General features: G+C 39.3%; 1 protein-coding gene across 7 annotated transcripts in view; it reads left to right on the forward strand.

Moving 5' to 3' along the window:
• The window catches only part of LOC127626613 (histone acetyltransferase p300-like), a 43,261-nt gene extending 27,895 nt beyond the window's left edge, over window positions 1–15,366 (forward strand). For all 7 annotated transcript variants that reach the window (XM_052102525.1, XM_052102527.1, XM_052102529.1 and 4 more), the window contains exons 25-31: window positions 2,745–2,891; window positions 3,003–3,116; window positions 3,255–3,420; window positions 3,548–3,715; window positions 3,808–3,969; window positions 4,162–4,443; window positions 5,258–15,366. In XM_052102525.1, the coding sequence (XP_051958485.1) occupies window positions 2,745–2,891; window positions 3,003–3,116; window positions 3,255–3,420; window positions 3,548–3,715; window positions 3,808–3,969; window positions 4,162–4,443; window positions 5,258–8,116 (3,898 nt within the window). In that variant the 3' untranslated portion in view covers window positions 8,117–15,366. The remainder of the gene's footprint in view (window positions 1–2,744; window positions 2,892–3,002; window positions 3,117–3,254; window positions 3,421–3,547; window positions 3,716–3,807; window positions 3,970–4,161; window positions 4,444–5,257) is intronic.
• The last annotated feature ends 983 nt before the right edge of the window (window positions 15,367–16,349 follow it).

The raw sequence follows: 16,349 nt of genomic DNA on the forward strand, positions 1-16,349 counted from the left end.
TCGCAAAGTCTGAGAACCAGCTCTTCCAATAAAACTCCTCGCCTCGTGTAACACAAGATCTTTATCGGATGATCTCAGAAATTTGGCCATAATTGATCGGAGCCTGTCTCCCTCAGCTAATCTCCGAGCTGGAACTCTGTGAGCTCGCTCGATTTCCAGCTTTTGCCCTGTTATGTCAAGCAGACTCAGGAAAGATCATCAGGAATTTCCCCAAATCTCTGCCTTTTTCATTCTCAGGAATTCCAACATTTCAGACGTTGTTTCGCCTGTTACGATTCTCAAGGTCTTCCAATTTTTCCCAAATGCGCTCCAAGTTCGTCTTGGTTGCTAGCAGGTTAGCAGCTAATTCCCTCTCCGCTAATCGATCAGTTTCTCCGAGAATTTCATCTCCATGGCAGTGATCGATCAACATATTACAGTAAAATCCTCAAAGTCAGCAATGACCTTCGCCAGCATTGCCGACATGCTCGACAGTTGACGCTCAATCTCCCCCACCGCACCGTCCAAACTGAGTCCCTGGTCGGCGGCCCTGTCAGGAGTATTAGCTTGAGCACGTAAGTGTCTTTTAATGTCTCCAAAGCCGGAGGATTTTGAATTATTTGACATTGACTTCATAGAACAGTTATGGAACAAGATGTATCGAATCTCAGCAGTTTATTATACAAAAAGTATTTAAAACTAGCAACATGCACAGTCCGACCTTCGAAACATGACTCGATAAGATTCCAGCAACACTCAGTCGGTCTGTCCACAACAGGCCTGATGTGACACCGCAATATTAATACACTCAAATTAGGATAATTGACAATAAAATGTAAATGGAGCAATTAATGATGAAATCATATTGAACGCAACTTATTTTCTCACTGAAGCTCCGTATGAGCATTCTCTTTCTACGGCAAACCCTGAGGGGTAAATGCACAATCACATACACAGCGCAAAGTTACTTTACGTATCTCATCCTAATTCAGTCTGTTACAATTGTTTGTTAACGCGATACACCTGTTGTTATTTCGCCGATCTCCACAAGACAGGGAAGTGGAGAGAAAGGCAGAATGAGCTTGTATGTCTCCTCTCTGCCATTCTGAATGTGAGTGAGTCCGTCCGTCCGTACATACGTCCGTGCAACATTTGGTAGGTGTGTGACACCCCCAGCCAAAATCAAGTTGTTGTCAACCAGCTAGTGAGATATTGGCTTTAATATACTGCAATATGAAGAATTTTAGACCCATTTGGTGACCGTGCTGGCGGTGTGAGGTTGCAGAAATCAGGGATGGGCATTTATCAATAATTTAGTATTTGAATATTTAAGCTCATAAAAAAAGAATATTCTAATATTTAAATGAATGTAACTAATGAGAAAGGGACATAGTAAAATAATTTTTTTTGTCATAAAGGTTGCGTCACCATTAAAAAAAAACCAAGCTTCTAATTATAATCAGAACAAGCTTATATCATGTCCTGTGTTTTTGTTTTGTTTTTAACAAGCAATGCGTTAAAATAAATTGAATGAAAGCATTTAAGCTCACGCATAGAGAAAGAAACCGCTAATGAAGTAGACACAGGACGAGTATAAACACTCTGCATATAATAGTTATGTTTATATTGTATCATGTTTTTGTTGAGAAAAACATGCATATCACGTGCTCAGTAAACTATACTCATTTATACACACTAGTTTAAATAATGAAATGTCCCTTACCTCAGCTAGCGTAGTCTTTCTCGGATGCCATGTTTGTTGTTAACAGAAGTGTCACTGGGATTACGTTGTTACAGGGATTCTGCTTTCTGACGAGCTGCACATATGCGAGAGTAAAGTGTACACCGCTTATCCAATGCATTTAAACAGGAACCCAGTTTTCTCGCAATAAGCCACATTCTCACAAGAACCTGCTTTTTTGGTGTCTGTCTGAACATACTGACAGAACCGTTTGCTCAACCAATGTGATCAACTTGTGTCCTCACTCAACAGCGCCACCCAGTGGATTCTGTTATAACTGCCAGTTTTAGTTTGTGTGTTCAGGAGTCAGCATGCATTCACTGTATATATGGCCAGCAAAGCAAAACTTTACAAAATGTGAATAGTATTTTTACTATTCTAATAATTATTGCAGAACGAATATTCGACTATGTGTGCACATCCCTAGCAAAAATATAAACCATTTCAAAAATAGAAAGCCTTGACGCTGTTGCAGCTGGTTAGGAAGATTAACGTGGAAAATATACCTTTTATCGCGTGTCGCATCTGGTTAGGACATGGTGTTAGTTGTTTTCTTTGCTTGATGCAGGCCAATAATTTTCCCCTTCTAAAACACAGTAATATCTTTTCCACGACCACGGAATACATCTTCTGACATGGTTGTTTAAGAAATGAGAAGCTATAAACTGCATCAGTTAGGGTTCAAATGTTTGTTGCCAGCCTAATGACTGCAATAATGTTCTAATCATAGGCTCTTATGTATCTACTTATTTAAATCCAATCTGTGAGTTTTTTTTTTTTTGCCAGGCAATGTAACTTCATCCTTTACATTTATTTGTTGGTCATTTTAAGAGTATTTCCTTCAAATAAGTTGTCACATTGTTATTCTTGCTGTGAAGCCATGTTTGTTCACTATGATTTGTGTGATATAAGTTCATTAAATCAATTCATTGTAAATCTGTAAAAGAAAAAATTAAAAATTTTTGCAAACTATTCCCAATGATTGTCTGCTTGGATTTGAATTCATGTTCTTTCCTTTTCCCAGGTTTGTTGATAGTGGAGAGATGGCAGAGTCTTTCCCATACAGAACCAAAGCTTTATTTGCCTTTGAGGATGTCGATGGTGTTGATGTTTGTTTCTTCGGGATGCATGTGCAAGAGTATGGCTCAGACTGTCCGCCTCCTAATCAAAGGTCAGGCAGTTACCTCTTTTCATTGATTTATCTAATTTAATTGAAATTAATTGTACACTCTTATGTGATGAGCCTGTCCTATTCTGCTAAACTTTTTTATCCTTCCTTTAGACGGGTTTACATATCTTACCTTGACAGTGTCCACTTCTTTCAACCACGCTATTTGAGAACAGGAGTGTACCATGAGATTCTTGTAGGGTACATGGAGTATGCCAAAAAACAAGGGTATGGTGATATATACTCTACCATCTGTTTATCATACTGTTTTATCATACTTCAACTGTCATTGGCCCTACTGAGCAATATTTTTATCGGTTTCGTTGTCCTTTTCTGTTGCTTGCTTTTTGTAAATATGTTTCTTAGGTTCACTACAGGACACATCTGGGCCTGCCCTCCTAGTGAAGGTGATGATTACATCTTCCACTGTCACCCTGCAGACCAGAAGATACCCAAGCCCAAGCGGCTGCAGGAGTGGTATAGGAAGATGCTGGATAAAGCTGTAGCGGAGCGTACTGTGCATGACTACAAGGTACAACTTGGACAACACAATTATATTATTTTAAAAATGTTAATACAAATATTCAACTTTTTCAGTGTACCGTGTAGAGATCTGCAAAGGGAAGTAACTTTTTTTTTTTTCATGTATTTGTTTACAGGACATATTCAAACAGGCAACAGAGGATCGTCTCACCAGCGCTAAAGAACTGCCCTATTTTGAGGGGGATTTCTGGCCCAATGTGCTTGAAGAGAGTATCAAAGAGCTGGAACAGGAGGAGGAGGAAAGAAAGAGAGAGGAAAACAGCACGACTAATGAGAGTGTTGATGTTAGTCTTGAAGATCTCACTTATCTCAGGTTCTGTTCCTTTGTAAATGTGTTTGTTCTCATAACATTTAATATTTGTCTTTGTTTCTCCAGACAACAAAAGGTGATAGCAAGAATGCCAAGAAAAAGAACAACAAAAAGACAAGCAAGAACAAGACCAGTCTAAGTCGAGCCAATAAAAAGAAGCCAGGGATGCCAAATGTGTCCAATGACCTTTCACAGAAACTGTATGCCACTATGGAAAAGCACAAAGAGGTATGAGGACTTGAACTTCATTTTAAAAAATTACTGGTACAGACCTCTAAAAGGTTGAAATCTTTGCTGAACATTTTAAATTTACGTTTTGTATTGAGCTCACTCTATAGTCTTGGCATTCTGATCAGTATCTTGGTAAAACATTAATGTACGCATAGACATAGTGTAACCACATCTTTTCTTGCTTGTAAGGTGTTCTTTGTTATCCGGCTTATTGCTGGGCCCAATTCCAATTCTCTTCCGCCCATTGTTGACCCGGACCCTTTGATGGCATGTGATTTGATGGATGGCCGTGATGCCTTCCTAACACTCGCACGAGACAAGCACCTGGAGTTTTCTTCACTACGACGATCCAAATGGAGCACTATGTGCATGCTGGTGGAACTACACAACCAAAGCCAGGATCGTTTTGTCTATACCTGCAACGAGTGCAAGCATCATGTCGAGACTCGCTTTCATTGCACTGTGTGTGAGGTAAGGAATATAGAATAAGGAATTTACAGCATTTGCAGTCTCTCAGTTCTCGATTTTGAATTAATTAAATTATCACCAAAAAGCTGTTAAAAGCTGTAGAGCTAATATACACTCACTGAGCATTTTATTAGGAACACTATGGTTCTAATAAAGTGCCCGACGTGGTCTTCTGCTGTTGTAGCCCAACCGTCTCAAGGTTCGACCTGCAGTGCATTCTGATATGCTGTTCTTCTCGCTACAGTTTTACAGAGTGGTCATTCGAGTTACCGTGGCCTTTTACCTTGAACCAGTCTGGCCATTCTTTTTTGAAAGGTGTTTCCATCCGCTGAACTGCCACTCACTGGGTGTTTTTTATTTTTAGCACATTTCTGAGTAAACTAGTGACTTGTGTGTGAAAATCCCAGGAGGTCACCATTTACAGAAATACTCAAGCCAGCTGTCTGGCACCAACAATCATGCCACGGTCGAAATCGCTGAGATCATATTTTTCCTCCATTCTGTTGGTTGTTGGTTGATGTGAACATTAACTGAAGCTCCTGACCCGTATCTGCATGATTTTATGAATTGCACTGCTGCCACATGATTGGCTGATTATATAATAGCATGAATAAGCAGGTGTACAGGTGGTCCTAATAAAGTGTTTAGTGAGTGTATTTATATGGCATGAGCAGACATCTTGCTTTTTCTTTGGACAGTCTAAAACTGTTCAAAACTTGCTCCAGGAGAAACAGGATGTCTGGTCACCATATTTATATAGATAATTATTTGTACTTGATACACTATTTCACTATTATTCTAAACCTCTCTTTCACAGGACTATGACCTCTGTATCACATGCTACAATACAAAATGTCACGAACACAAGATGGAAAAACTGGGCCTGGGTTTGGATGATGAAAGTAACAGCCAGGCTGGTTCCTCAATGCAGAATCCTGGAGACTCGCGTCGTCTCAGTATCCAGAGGTGCATTCAGTCCCTGGTGCATGCTTGTCAGTGCCGCAATGCCAACTGCTCACTTCCATCTTGCCAGAAAATGAAACGTGTAGTTCAGCATACCAAGGGCTGCAAACGCAAAACCAATGGTGGTTGTCCTATCTGCAAGCAACTAATTGCACTATGTTGTTACCATGCAAAACACTGCCAAGAGAACAAGTGCCCTGTGCCATTCTGCCTCAATATCAAGCAGAAATTGCGGCAGCAACAGCTCCAGCACAGGCTCCAGCAGGCTCAGATGGTGCGCAGAAGAATGGCCAGCATGCAGAGGGCAGGCCAGCAGATACCAGGAGGCAATGGTGGGCTGCCATCTCCTGGGAACAATAGTACTACTGGACCCAGCACACCTACACCCAGCACTCAACCCCCTACCCCACAGACACCAACTCATCAATACCAACCTGCTGTGCCCCAGTCTGGGGTTGGAGGTGTTCCATCTCAACAGCCACAGCAATTAGCAGGGATGGCCCATCAGTACCAGCAAATGCCTGGAGGTGGTGGGATGATGAACTCCCCACAGCAGCCCTTGATACCACAACAGCAACAGCCAACATCAGTTCAGCAGCTTCAGCATCCCAACAACCTTCCTCCATATGTACAAAGACCTCCTGGATCCTCCCCACATTCCCAGTCCATGGGAAAGCCAGGCATAGGGCAGAGTGGCTTCTCTCAACAGCAACAGTCAAACCTAGGACAGCCAGTGATGTCGCAGCATCAGCCAACTGGTCCCCCACCTGCTGCAGTAGAAATTGCCATGAAGATTCAACGAGTGGCAGAGACCCAGAGGCAAATGGCTCAGCAAAATATCCTGCAAAGGAACCAGGGACCAGGGATGATTCCTCCACATGGCCTGCATCAGGGTCCGCAAAATCAAAGCCAGATGGGCATAAACCTTCCTGGGTCTGGGATGGTTGGACCTCAGGGAATGCCATCCCAGACTCATGCGGGAGTGGCTCGAGCTCACATGGAGCAGCAGCAGGGAATGATTACAGCAGGCATCCAGCAGCAGACTGGACCTCAGACTCCGCTCACTCAAGTCCAGTTGCAGCAGGCTCAGCAAGGAGGACCTCAACTTCAGGCTTCACAGCAACAGCAGCAGTGGCCGGGTTCTGGCATGCCTCCTCAGCAGAGACCTGGATTAATGAACCAAATGGCTCTGCAAGGAATGGGCGCTCCCCAGCAACCGCAGCAGATGGTTAGTCAACAGCAGCAAGGGCATTCTGGTGTAATGGGTATGATGGGTGGCCAAGGAGGGGCCACTCCTGCAGGTGTTGGCTCTGGAAATCACTCTCAGGCTGCCTTACAGGAACTCCTAAGAACCTTAAGGTCACCCAGCTCTCCCCATCAGCAACAACAAGTCCTGAATATTCTACGTTCAAACCCTCAGCTTATGGCAACCTTCATCAGGCAACGGGTTCCCAGGTACCTTGGTCGAGGCGGGCCTGGAACAGGAGGTGCAGGTATAGCAGGAGGACCCGGTGGAGCTCCAGGAGTCATTGACAGCCAGCAAATGAATGTAAATCCTGGGGCAGCTCAAGCAGGTATGCAAATGACACAAGGAACTGGCATGCTAATGAATCCGCTACAGCAGCAGCAGCAGCAACTTCCACAGCGGCCTATGATGGGTGGTAATTTGCAACAACAACAGCAGATGGCAGCTTTACAACACCAACAGCAGCAGCAACAAGGTGTTATGTCCAGTCAGGGCGTCAACATGTCTAACATTTCCCCACAGTTCAGAGAGATGATGATGAGGAGGCATTTGCAGCAACAGCAGCAGCAGCAGCAACATATGGGAAACCATGCTCAGTTCCAGCATCCTCAACCACCCCAGCAGCAGGGCTATATTGGCCAATCTGGAATTCCTCCACAGCAGCCTGGCCAACCTCAGTCTGGTGGTCTCCAGCACCAACAAGGTGGAACCCAATCTGGGACTCAGCAGAACTACTCTGGGTCTGTGTCCCATCAGCAGGTTGCAGCTCTTCAACAGAGGTTGCAGCACCAGCAACTTCAGATGCAGCAACAACAACAACAACAGCAGCAACAGCAGAATGCTATGGCTGGGCTCCCAGGTTCTGATGGAGGTCCTGGAAGTGGTGGTCCCCTCCATCAACAGCAGATGCAATCAGCTCAAGTTGGTTCACAACCCTCAGCCATGCTTTTGCAGCAAAGGCTCCTCCAACAACAACAGTCACACTTAGGAGCAGGATCTCCTGCTCAGCACAACAATCCCATGAGCCCTCAGCAGCCACAGCAACAGATGTCACAGTCTCCCCACTTGCCGGGTCAGCAGTTAAACACTTCCCTTAGCAACCAAGTTCGCTCACCCCAGCCATCGCCTCGTCCCCAGTCCCAGCCACAAAATTCTAGTCCATCTCCTCGCATGCAGCCCCAGCCGTCACCCCATCGCATCTCTCCCCAGAACCAGACAGGTTCCCCTCACCCAGGTCATCTTCCTCCACACCACACTGGTATGGTTGCCCCTCCACCTCCACAACAACAGCAGCAGTCATCACAGCAGCAGCAACAGGCTAATGCTATGGACCAAGGCCTATTTGGAGTAGACCAGAGTGCAATGCTTTCACAGCTAGGTGGGATGGGAGCCTTGCATGGGCAAGGGACAAGTGACATGCTGACTAATAACCAAGATTTGGGGACAAACATAAAACACAACTCATGAGACTTAATGTAGTTGCAGTACTCGAACTGTCCTGATTGCCAGGGATTGGTAGAAGATCGAATCTAGGATGTCATTATTATTATTAATATTATTATTTTTCTTACGTAATTGAAAAGAACTGAACTTCCTATGGGAGATACTACATGTACAAGTCAATAAATTAAATTAAATGAATGGTAAGTTATTGATGTTAATTATATATATACACACACACACACACACACACATATATTGCCAATTGTGTTCAAAGGGTTAGGGGTTTAAGGATGGGAAATATTTCCTCTTGGTATATGACCAGAAATATTTTAGGGGTGAAGATGTCTGCCTTTTTATAGATATTTTTTAAGATTTTAAAAGTGGCATAAAATTAAAAGGCATAATGAGTAAACAAAATGGACTATTTTGTTTCTTTTTCCGCAAGAATGTTTGATCCATTTTGGAAAGTATTAGATTTGTTCCCACCAATGTAATGATTATCATAATGGAATTGGTAATAACTTATTTATTACTCAGCTTTTTTGGTTGGCTAATAGATATTTTCTTTTGTTTTGATCAGTTTATGGCATATGCTATTTGAAACTGCTACAATTCACAAAGAGTATATTTTTGTTAATGATAGAACCTGACTGTAAATGTATGAATTTATATTCTTCTTCTACTTTTTGTATTTTTTTCTTCTTTTTTTGGGGTGGATGGGGCTTAAATTAAGTTTTGATAGTGTTTGGGAAGTAAGTCTTTTTTTTCCATGGCTTGTTGCATGGGAAACATCTGTCCTCCTATGCATGTCAGATTTCCCTCCATCATACACCCAGTCCCATGAATGTGTTCTCACTATGCCCTTCTCAACAATGGAACCTTGAAAGTACTGATGACACTACAGGTGTGCGCTCACTGCACAGTGCAGTGATCTCTACAAAGACTGCTGTGGTCAAAATGCTGTTCAGGGTTGTGGATTTAGCAAATAATCACCTTAAATTATCCTCTGTCATTTCTGACTCATTGTCCAGTCTTTCCTCCCCGTCTCTCTAGGAAGTTAGTGTTATTCTGACTTTTCCCATGAATCTCTATTGTTCTGAACTTTGGGGGATATAAGTGATCTGCTTATTGTATAAAGAAAAACTTTTGAAATGAAAATAAATTACTGAAAAATGGTCTTTGTTTAAAAAAAAAAGAAAAAAAAAGATATAAATATATATGTAAATGGAGTTAGATGGACAGATCTTTCCCCTTGATTTAAGCTTATTTGTGCTGAAGACCTATGGGCAGCTTAGGGTAGGCTCAACCTGAGAGATTTTGATAAATAATGAGTGCAAGTTAGAAAAGCACCAATGCGCCTTTGTATGTGTACTTAAATGAAAAGGTTTTCATTAGTGTGTACTAAACCAATTCTGGCTGTCATAGTCTCCATCCTGCACACAAATATAGTGCAAAAGAGACAAGTTTTTGGTTTTTAATATTAAGAAGGTGGATGGTCTTTATGGTGTTGCAAGATAAAAATCCATTGAATTAATGATTCTTAAGTTAGTTAAAGGGGTGCTGGATGACCACACAACAGTGGCAATATGGTTTGAGACTTATTTTATAAAAACAAGGACAACAAAACTTGTTTTTTATATATATATATTAAAACATAATTTTTTTGGAGATTAAAAACTTGAAGCAAAAGTTGATATTAAATTACACTTTTTCAAAGATGTATTGATGATGCAAAATACACTGCTGTCAAACCATATACATCCCTCTGTGGAAATGCTGAGAAATATGGCATTTTGAGGAAATGTCTTATGCGTGCATATAGAAGTATATACATTATGATTCACTGTACAAACAATGGCAACTGAAAACTTTGCTTTGATCTGTAATTTTCATTTTTATTTCTTTATAAAACAGACTGGAAAAGCAACCATACAACCTTTTGGTTACTAGTTTTGACCACTTCTCTTGCTAACTCTTTGGTGCTTGCTAAAAGGAGTAAAAAACTGTTTTCAGTAGTTTACTGTTTATTTGTTTTGTTTTTTTAAGTTATTATGGTGTTCAGATTTTTGCCAATTATTTAATTGTACATTAAAATATGTTTGTACTATTCAAAAATAATTGGCTACCAGTGTGGTTTCAGTTCTAATGTAAATGTGGAGCACGCAGTATGTCAACATGTGTCAGAGATGGCTTGAGGCAGATTCTACAAGTTATTAAATCCATACAGTGCCATGTATCACTGATTAAATGTAACATGCATTTCTTATGGATAGTGAGAAAATTACACAAAAGTTTTATTTATTCTATTATAACACCAAGTCTTCTGTTTTAAAGTGCATATAGTCTGAAAAGTAAAAGCAACCACAGGCATTTTCAAAATCTATCAAATTAACACATGCCACAAGAAGTCAGTTACTACGAAAGGTATATGAAACAGTTGAGCCCCAAGAGAATGACATTTCTAAAGGCAAAATATACATTCACGTCAATATAGAAAAATACATCAAATTTGTCTTCAGTTCTCCTCGGTGATCATGTAATACCACAAAGAAACAGTCTTTAAAGTAAATGTAACATTGTAGACTACTGTGCAATATGTTGCAAATTCATACTTGGTGAGTATGCACAAGAGAGCAATGTATTTAAACATGAAGAAGAAGAAAATACTAACACTTTACAACAAGGATGTATTTGTTTACATTAGTTAATGCAGTAGTTAACAATTTACAGCATTTTAGATTGCTTTAAGTTAATTTCTACAAATACTAACAAGTTTACATTCAAGTTGTATACGTTTATATATGAACTAACATGAACAAAGAATATATAGTGTTTTTCTTTTCTCGACAATTTGGAATGCCCAATTCCTAATGCGCTCTAAGTCCTCGTGGTGGTGTAGTGACTCGCCTCAGTCTCAGTCCAGGTGGCGGAGGACGAATTTTAGTTGCCTCCGCTTCAGACCGTCAATCCGCGGATTTTATCACGTGGCTTGTAAAGCGCGTTACCTCGGAGACATGGCGCGCGTGTATACTTCACGCTATTCTCCGCGGCACCCACGCACAACTCAACATGCGCCACACCGAGAGCGAGAACCACACATTATAGAAACCAGGAGGAGGTTACCACATGTGACAACCAATTTGGTTACTTAGGAGACCTGGCTGGAGACCCTCAGCATGCCCTGGATTCGAACTTGCGACTCCAGGGGTGGAAGTCACGGTCTTTACTCATTGAACTACCCAGACCCCCAACGGTAGTATTTTAACAAATGAACACTAATCAAGTTTAATAAATGCTGTAAAATATATCATTATCACTGTAAAACATCATTGTGCAGATAGAACATGTTCAATAGAAAGTTTTTTGTCATATTGTTGCTAATGCAGTCTCAAAGAGGGGCACATTGACAGTAAAAGCTGGAATCCTAAATGTAAAAATAAATACATATTTAAGGTTGTATTTCAGATAGTTACATTTGTTTTCTTTTTACATTTCCATGCATTTGACAGATGCTTTTATGCAAAGTGGCATCCAGTGAATTCAAGGTACATTTATATCAGTTTGTGTGTTATCTGGAAATCAAACCCATGATCTTGGTATTTCTAGTGCCATGCTTTATCAGTTGAGCTACAGAAACCTTCTGGCCTCATGATATTTTAAGTATCAAGAGGCCACAAATTCTGTGTAAGTATATATGTAGATACTGACATGTTTACAAAGTATATCATTTACATTTACATTTATTCATTTGGCAGACTCTTTTATCCAAAGCGACTTACAAAAGAGGAAAAACATCAGCGAATCATCTTAGGGAGACAGTGGTACAAAAAGTGCCATATTACAAAGTTTCACTATCATCATAATAGTATACAAAACATATTTAAGTGCATCAAGAAATGTAAATAATATTGTATTTAAAAAAAAAAAAAATTTTTAGTGACTGGTTAAGTGCTTTTGGAAAAGATGTGTTTTTAGCCGTTTTTTGAAGATAGAGAGTGAGTTAGCTTCCCGGATTGAGTTGGGAAGGTCATTCCACCACCGTGGTATGATGAAACTGAAAGTCCGGGAAAGTGTTTTGGTGCCTCTTTGTTTTGGTACGACAAGGCGACGTTCCTTAGCCGACCGCAGGCTTCTGGTGGGAACGTAGCTCTGCATAAATGTTTTTAGGTATGCTGGAGCAGACCCAGTGACTGTTTTATATGCCAGCATCAGGGCCTTGAATTTAATACGTGCATGAACCGGCAGCCAGTGGAGAGAGACAAAGAGTATATACACTGGTGGCCAAAAGTTTGGAATAATGTACAAAATTGGCTTTTTTTTTCTGAAGAAAATTGGTATTTTAATTCACCAAAGTGGCATGCAACTGATCACAATATAGCCAGGACATTCCTCATGTAAAAAAAAACAGCACCATCACTATTTGATAAAAGTCATTTTTGATCAAATCTAGACAGGCCCCATTTCCAGCAGCCATCACTCCAACACCTTATCCTTGAGTAATCATGTTAAATTGCTAATTTGGTACTAGAAAATCACTTGCCATTATATCAAACACAGTTTATATGGAGGACAAAACCTGCAAAAATAATAAATAAATGTAATAATAAGAAAATAAATAAAGGAATAAATGTCTTGATAAAACAAATATAATTAGTTTTTAATTAAAGTTATTCCTGAATTTATATTTGTAGACTTTTTTTCCTTTATTATTTTCTCTTTTTATTTTTATTCTTTCATTTTTTTTAAATTATTATTTACTAATGTATTCATTTATTTTTAGATGTATTTATTCCCACGTGTATTTATTTCCATATTTAAATATTCCCACATTCATTTATTTTTATATTTATTCTTACATTTCTGTCTCTTGTATGATAATTATGTAGGCGGGTCTTGCTTACCATTGGTTTATTGTAGATTGAAGCGTGTGCTCGATTACTCTTGACTTGTTTTGATGTGACGTTAGGTCATAGCCATATCGTGTAAACTAAAGCTGTTTGTGGGGCTAAAAACATAAGAGCTTAAGTCAATCCAAGATTTATTGGTTATACTACAATCACAAAATAAATGGGGAACTGTTTCTTCAACAAAACCACAAAATGAGCAAGTTTCATAAATGATATGATTTAATCTTATGGTTTTCTATTTTTCTGTGTATTTAACTTCATATTTTGATGTCTGCAAATCCATAATATTGTTTTCTGTTATGATTGATCATTATAAAAGATACAACCATGCTTCATTTCCCTGATCGTTTATGTATGTATACATCTGCAATAAAAAAAAAAATGTATAGCTGACGCTTCACATATATCTAGAGAGTTGCACAACTTAGCGAATGAAGTCGATAACCACACATCAAATGATGTTTCATTTAGAGTAGAAGTGCTTATTGATGGTTTACGAGAGCTGTTGGCCGTTATGAATGTCGAAGCACATCTTGGATTGTTAAACTCTCTGCAAAACGTTTCCTGCATATTCAAAATCTGTGCGAGTCAGGGGGTGCAAAGGTGGAACGTCCATCTTATTTGCTTTCGATAAGTACTATTGAGCTCTCAACCAATGATGCACTGGAGCTACGCAAGGACCGCCTCCCTCATTTCCATGTTGCACACAGAAAAGTAAAAAAAGAAATACATGTATAAATAAATAAATATATATGGGAATATATAAATATGGAAATAAATACATGTGGGAATAAATAAATATAAAAAATAAATGAACACAAAAATAAAAAAACAATGCAAACTAAATTAATAAATAAAAAAAAGTTACAAATACATATAGAAAATAATAAAGGAATAAAGTCATACAATAATAAATTCAGGAATAAATTTAATTAAAAACGAATTATATTTGTTTTATCAAGACATTAATTCCTTTATTTTTTTATTATTACATTTATTTATGTATTTATTATTTTTGCAGGTTTGGGCCTCCATAAGTTTAAAGCAATTTGGTTTGTTAAATTAAGCTTCACATTGTCTTTGTTTTTGAGTTTCTACATTATGCAATAGACTGGCATGTATCAAGGTCAATATTAGGTCAAAAATGGCAAAAAAAGAAACTGTTTTGTCTTGAAACTCGTTAGTCAATCATTCTTTTGAGGAATGAAGCTATACAATGATTGGAATTGCAAAAAAACTGAAGATTTCATTCAAAGGTGTACACTACAGTCTTCAAAGACAAAGGACAGAAAGAGATGTGGAAGGCCAGATGTACAACTAAACAAGAAGTACATCAGAGTCTCTAGTTTGAGAAATAGACACCTCACATGTCGTCAACTGACAGCTTCATTGAATTGTACCCGCTAAACACCAATTTGATGAACAACAGTAAAGAGAAGACTCAGGGCTGCAGGCCTTATGGGAACAATTGCAAAGAAAAAGCCACTATTGAAACAGAAAAACAAAAAAACAAAAAGAAAAGGTTAGAGTGGGTAAAGAAACACAGACATTGGACAACAGATAATTGGATTGGAAAAGTGTGTTATGGATCTTAACCCCATTGAGGTTTTGTGGGATCAGTTAGACTGTAAGGTGTGTGAGAAGTGCCCAACAAGACAGCCACATCTATGGCAAGTGCTAGCAGGAAGTGTGGGGTGAAATGTCACCTGAGTATCTGGACAAACTGACAGCTAGAATCCCAAGAATCTGCAAATCTGTCATTGCTGCGTGTGGAGAAAATTTTTATGAGAAATCTTTGAAGAAGTTTAAGAAGTTCTGGATATTTTTTTTCGAATTTGAATAGTAATTGTTCATGTTATTAATGTCTGACACGGTGATCATTTGAATGCCACTTTGGTGAATAAAAGTACCAATTTCTTTCCATAAGAGCAAAATCTGTACATTATTCCAAACTTTTGACCGCCTGTGTGTGTGTGTATATATATAATTGACAGCTTGTCTTTAAAAATATTTAATTTAGCTAATTCATATTTTGTCCTAGCACTGTAATTATGTAAGCACCTGGACACACAAAATGGAGTTTATCTTAGTTGAAAATCTCTAAACTTCTCTGCACAGCACAAGAAAACAGAAGATCATATTACATACCAGCATCAGAAAACTTGCTTTAAATTTGTTTTATGGTTCTATGCCTAACATTGAGAATTTCAAGATTTTGTATGTATTAGTATTTATTAATTGGGAATTAAATAGCAAGAATTGATAAAGAATTTACTGTGATCTGATCGCAAACCTGAAAAAACATTTTGGAGGGTTTGATAGTGCACAAGAACACTTACAGTCAGGTCCATAAATATTGGGACATCGACACAATTCTAATCTTTTTGGCTCTGTACACCACCACAATGGATTTGAAATGAAACGAACAAGATGTGCTTTAACTGCAGACTTTCAGCTTTAATTTGAGGGTATTTACATCCAAATCAGGTGAACGGTGTAGGAATTACAACAGTTTGTATATGTGCCTCCCACTTTTTAAGGGACCAGAAGTAATGGGACAATTGGCTGCTCAGCTGTTCCATGGCCAGGTGTGTGTTATTCCCTCATTATCCCATTTACAAGGAGCAGATAAAAGGTCCAGAGTTCATTTCAAGTGTGCTATTTGCATTTGGAATCTGTTGCTGTCAACTCTCAATATAAGACCCAAAGAGCTGTCCCTATCAGTGAAGCAAGCCATCATTAGGCTGAAAAATCAAAACAAACCCATCAGAGAGATAGCAAAAACATTAGGTGTGGCCAAATCAACTGTTTGGAACATTCTTAAAAAGAAAGAACGCACCGGTGAGCTCAGCAACACCAAAAGACCCGGAAGACCACGGAAAACAACTGTGGTGGATGACCGAAGAATTCTTTCCCTGGTGAAGAAAACACCCTTCACAACAGTTGGCCAGATCAAGAACACTCTCCAGGAGGTAGGTGTATGTGTGTCAAAGTCAACAATTAAAAGACTTCACCAGAGTGAATACAGAGGGTTCACCACAAGATGTAAACCATTGGTGAGCCTCAAAAACAGGAAGGCCAGATTAGAGTTTGCCAAACAACATCTAAAAGCCTTCACAGTTCTGGAACAACATCCTATGGACAGATGAGACAAAGATCAACTTGTACCAGAGTGATGGGAAGAGAAGAGTATGGAGAAGGAAAGGAACTGCTCATGATCCAAAGCATACCACCTCATCAGTGAAGCATGGTGGTGGTAGTGTCATGGCGTGGGCATGTATGGCTGCCAATGGAACTGGTTCTCTTGTATTTATTGATGATGTGACTGCTGACAAAAGCAGCAGGATGAA

This window comes from Xyrauchen texanus, chromosome 33 (genome assembly GCF_025860055.1).
Source record: "Xyrauchen texanus isolate HMW12.3.18 chromosome 33, RBS_HiC_50CHRs, whole genome shotgun sequence".
NCBI classification, from domain to species: Eukaryota; Metazoa; Chordata; class Actinopteri; order Cypriniformes; family Catostomidae; genus Xyrauchen; species Xyrauchen texanus.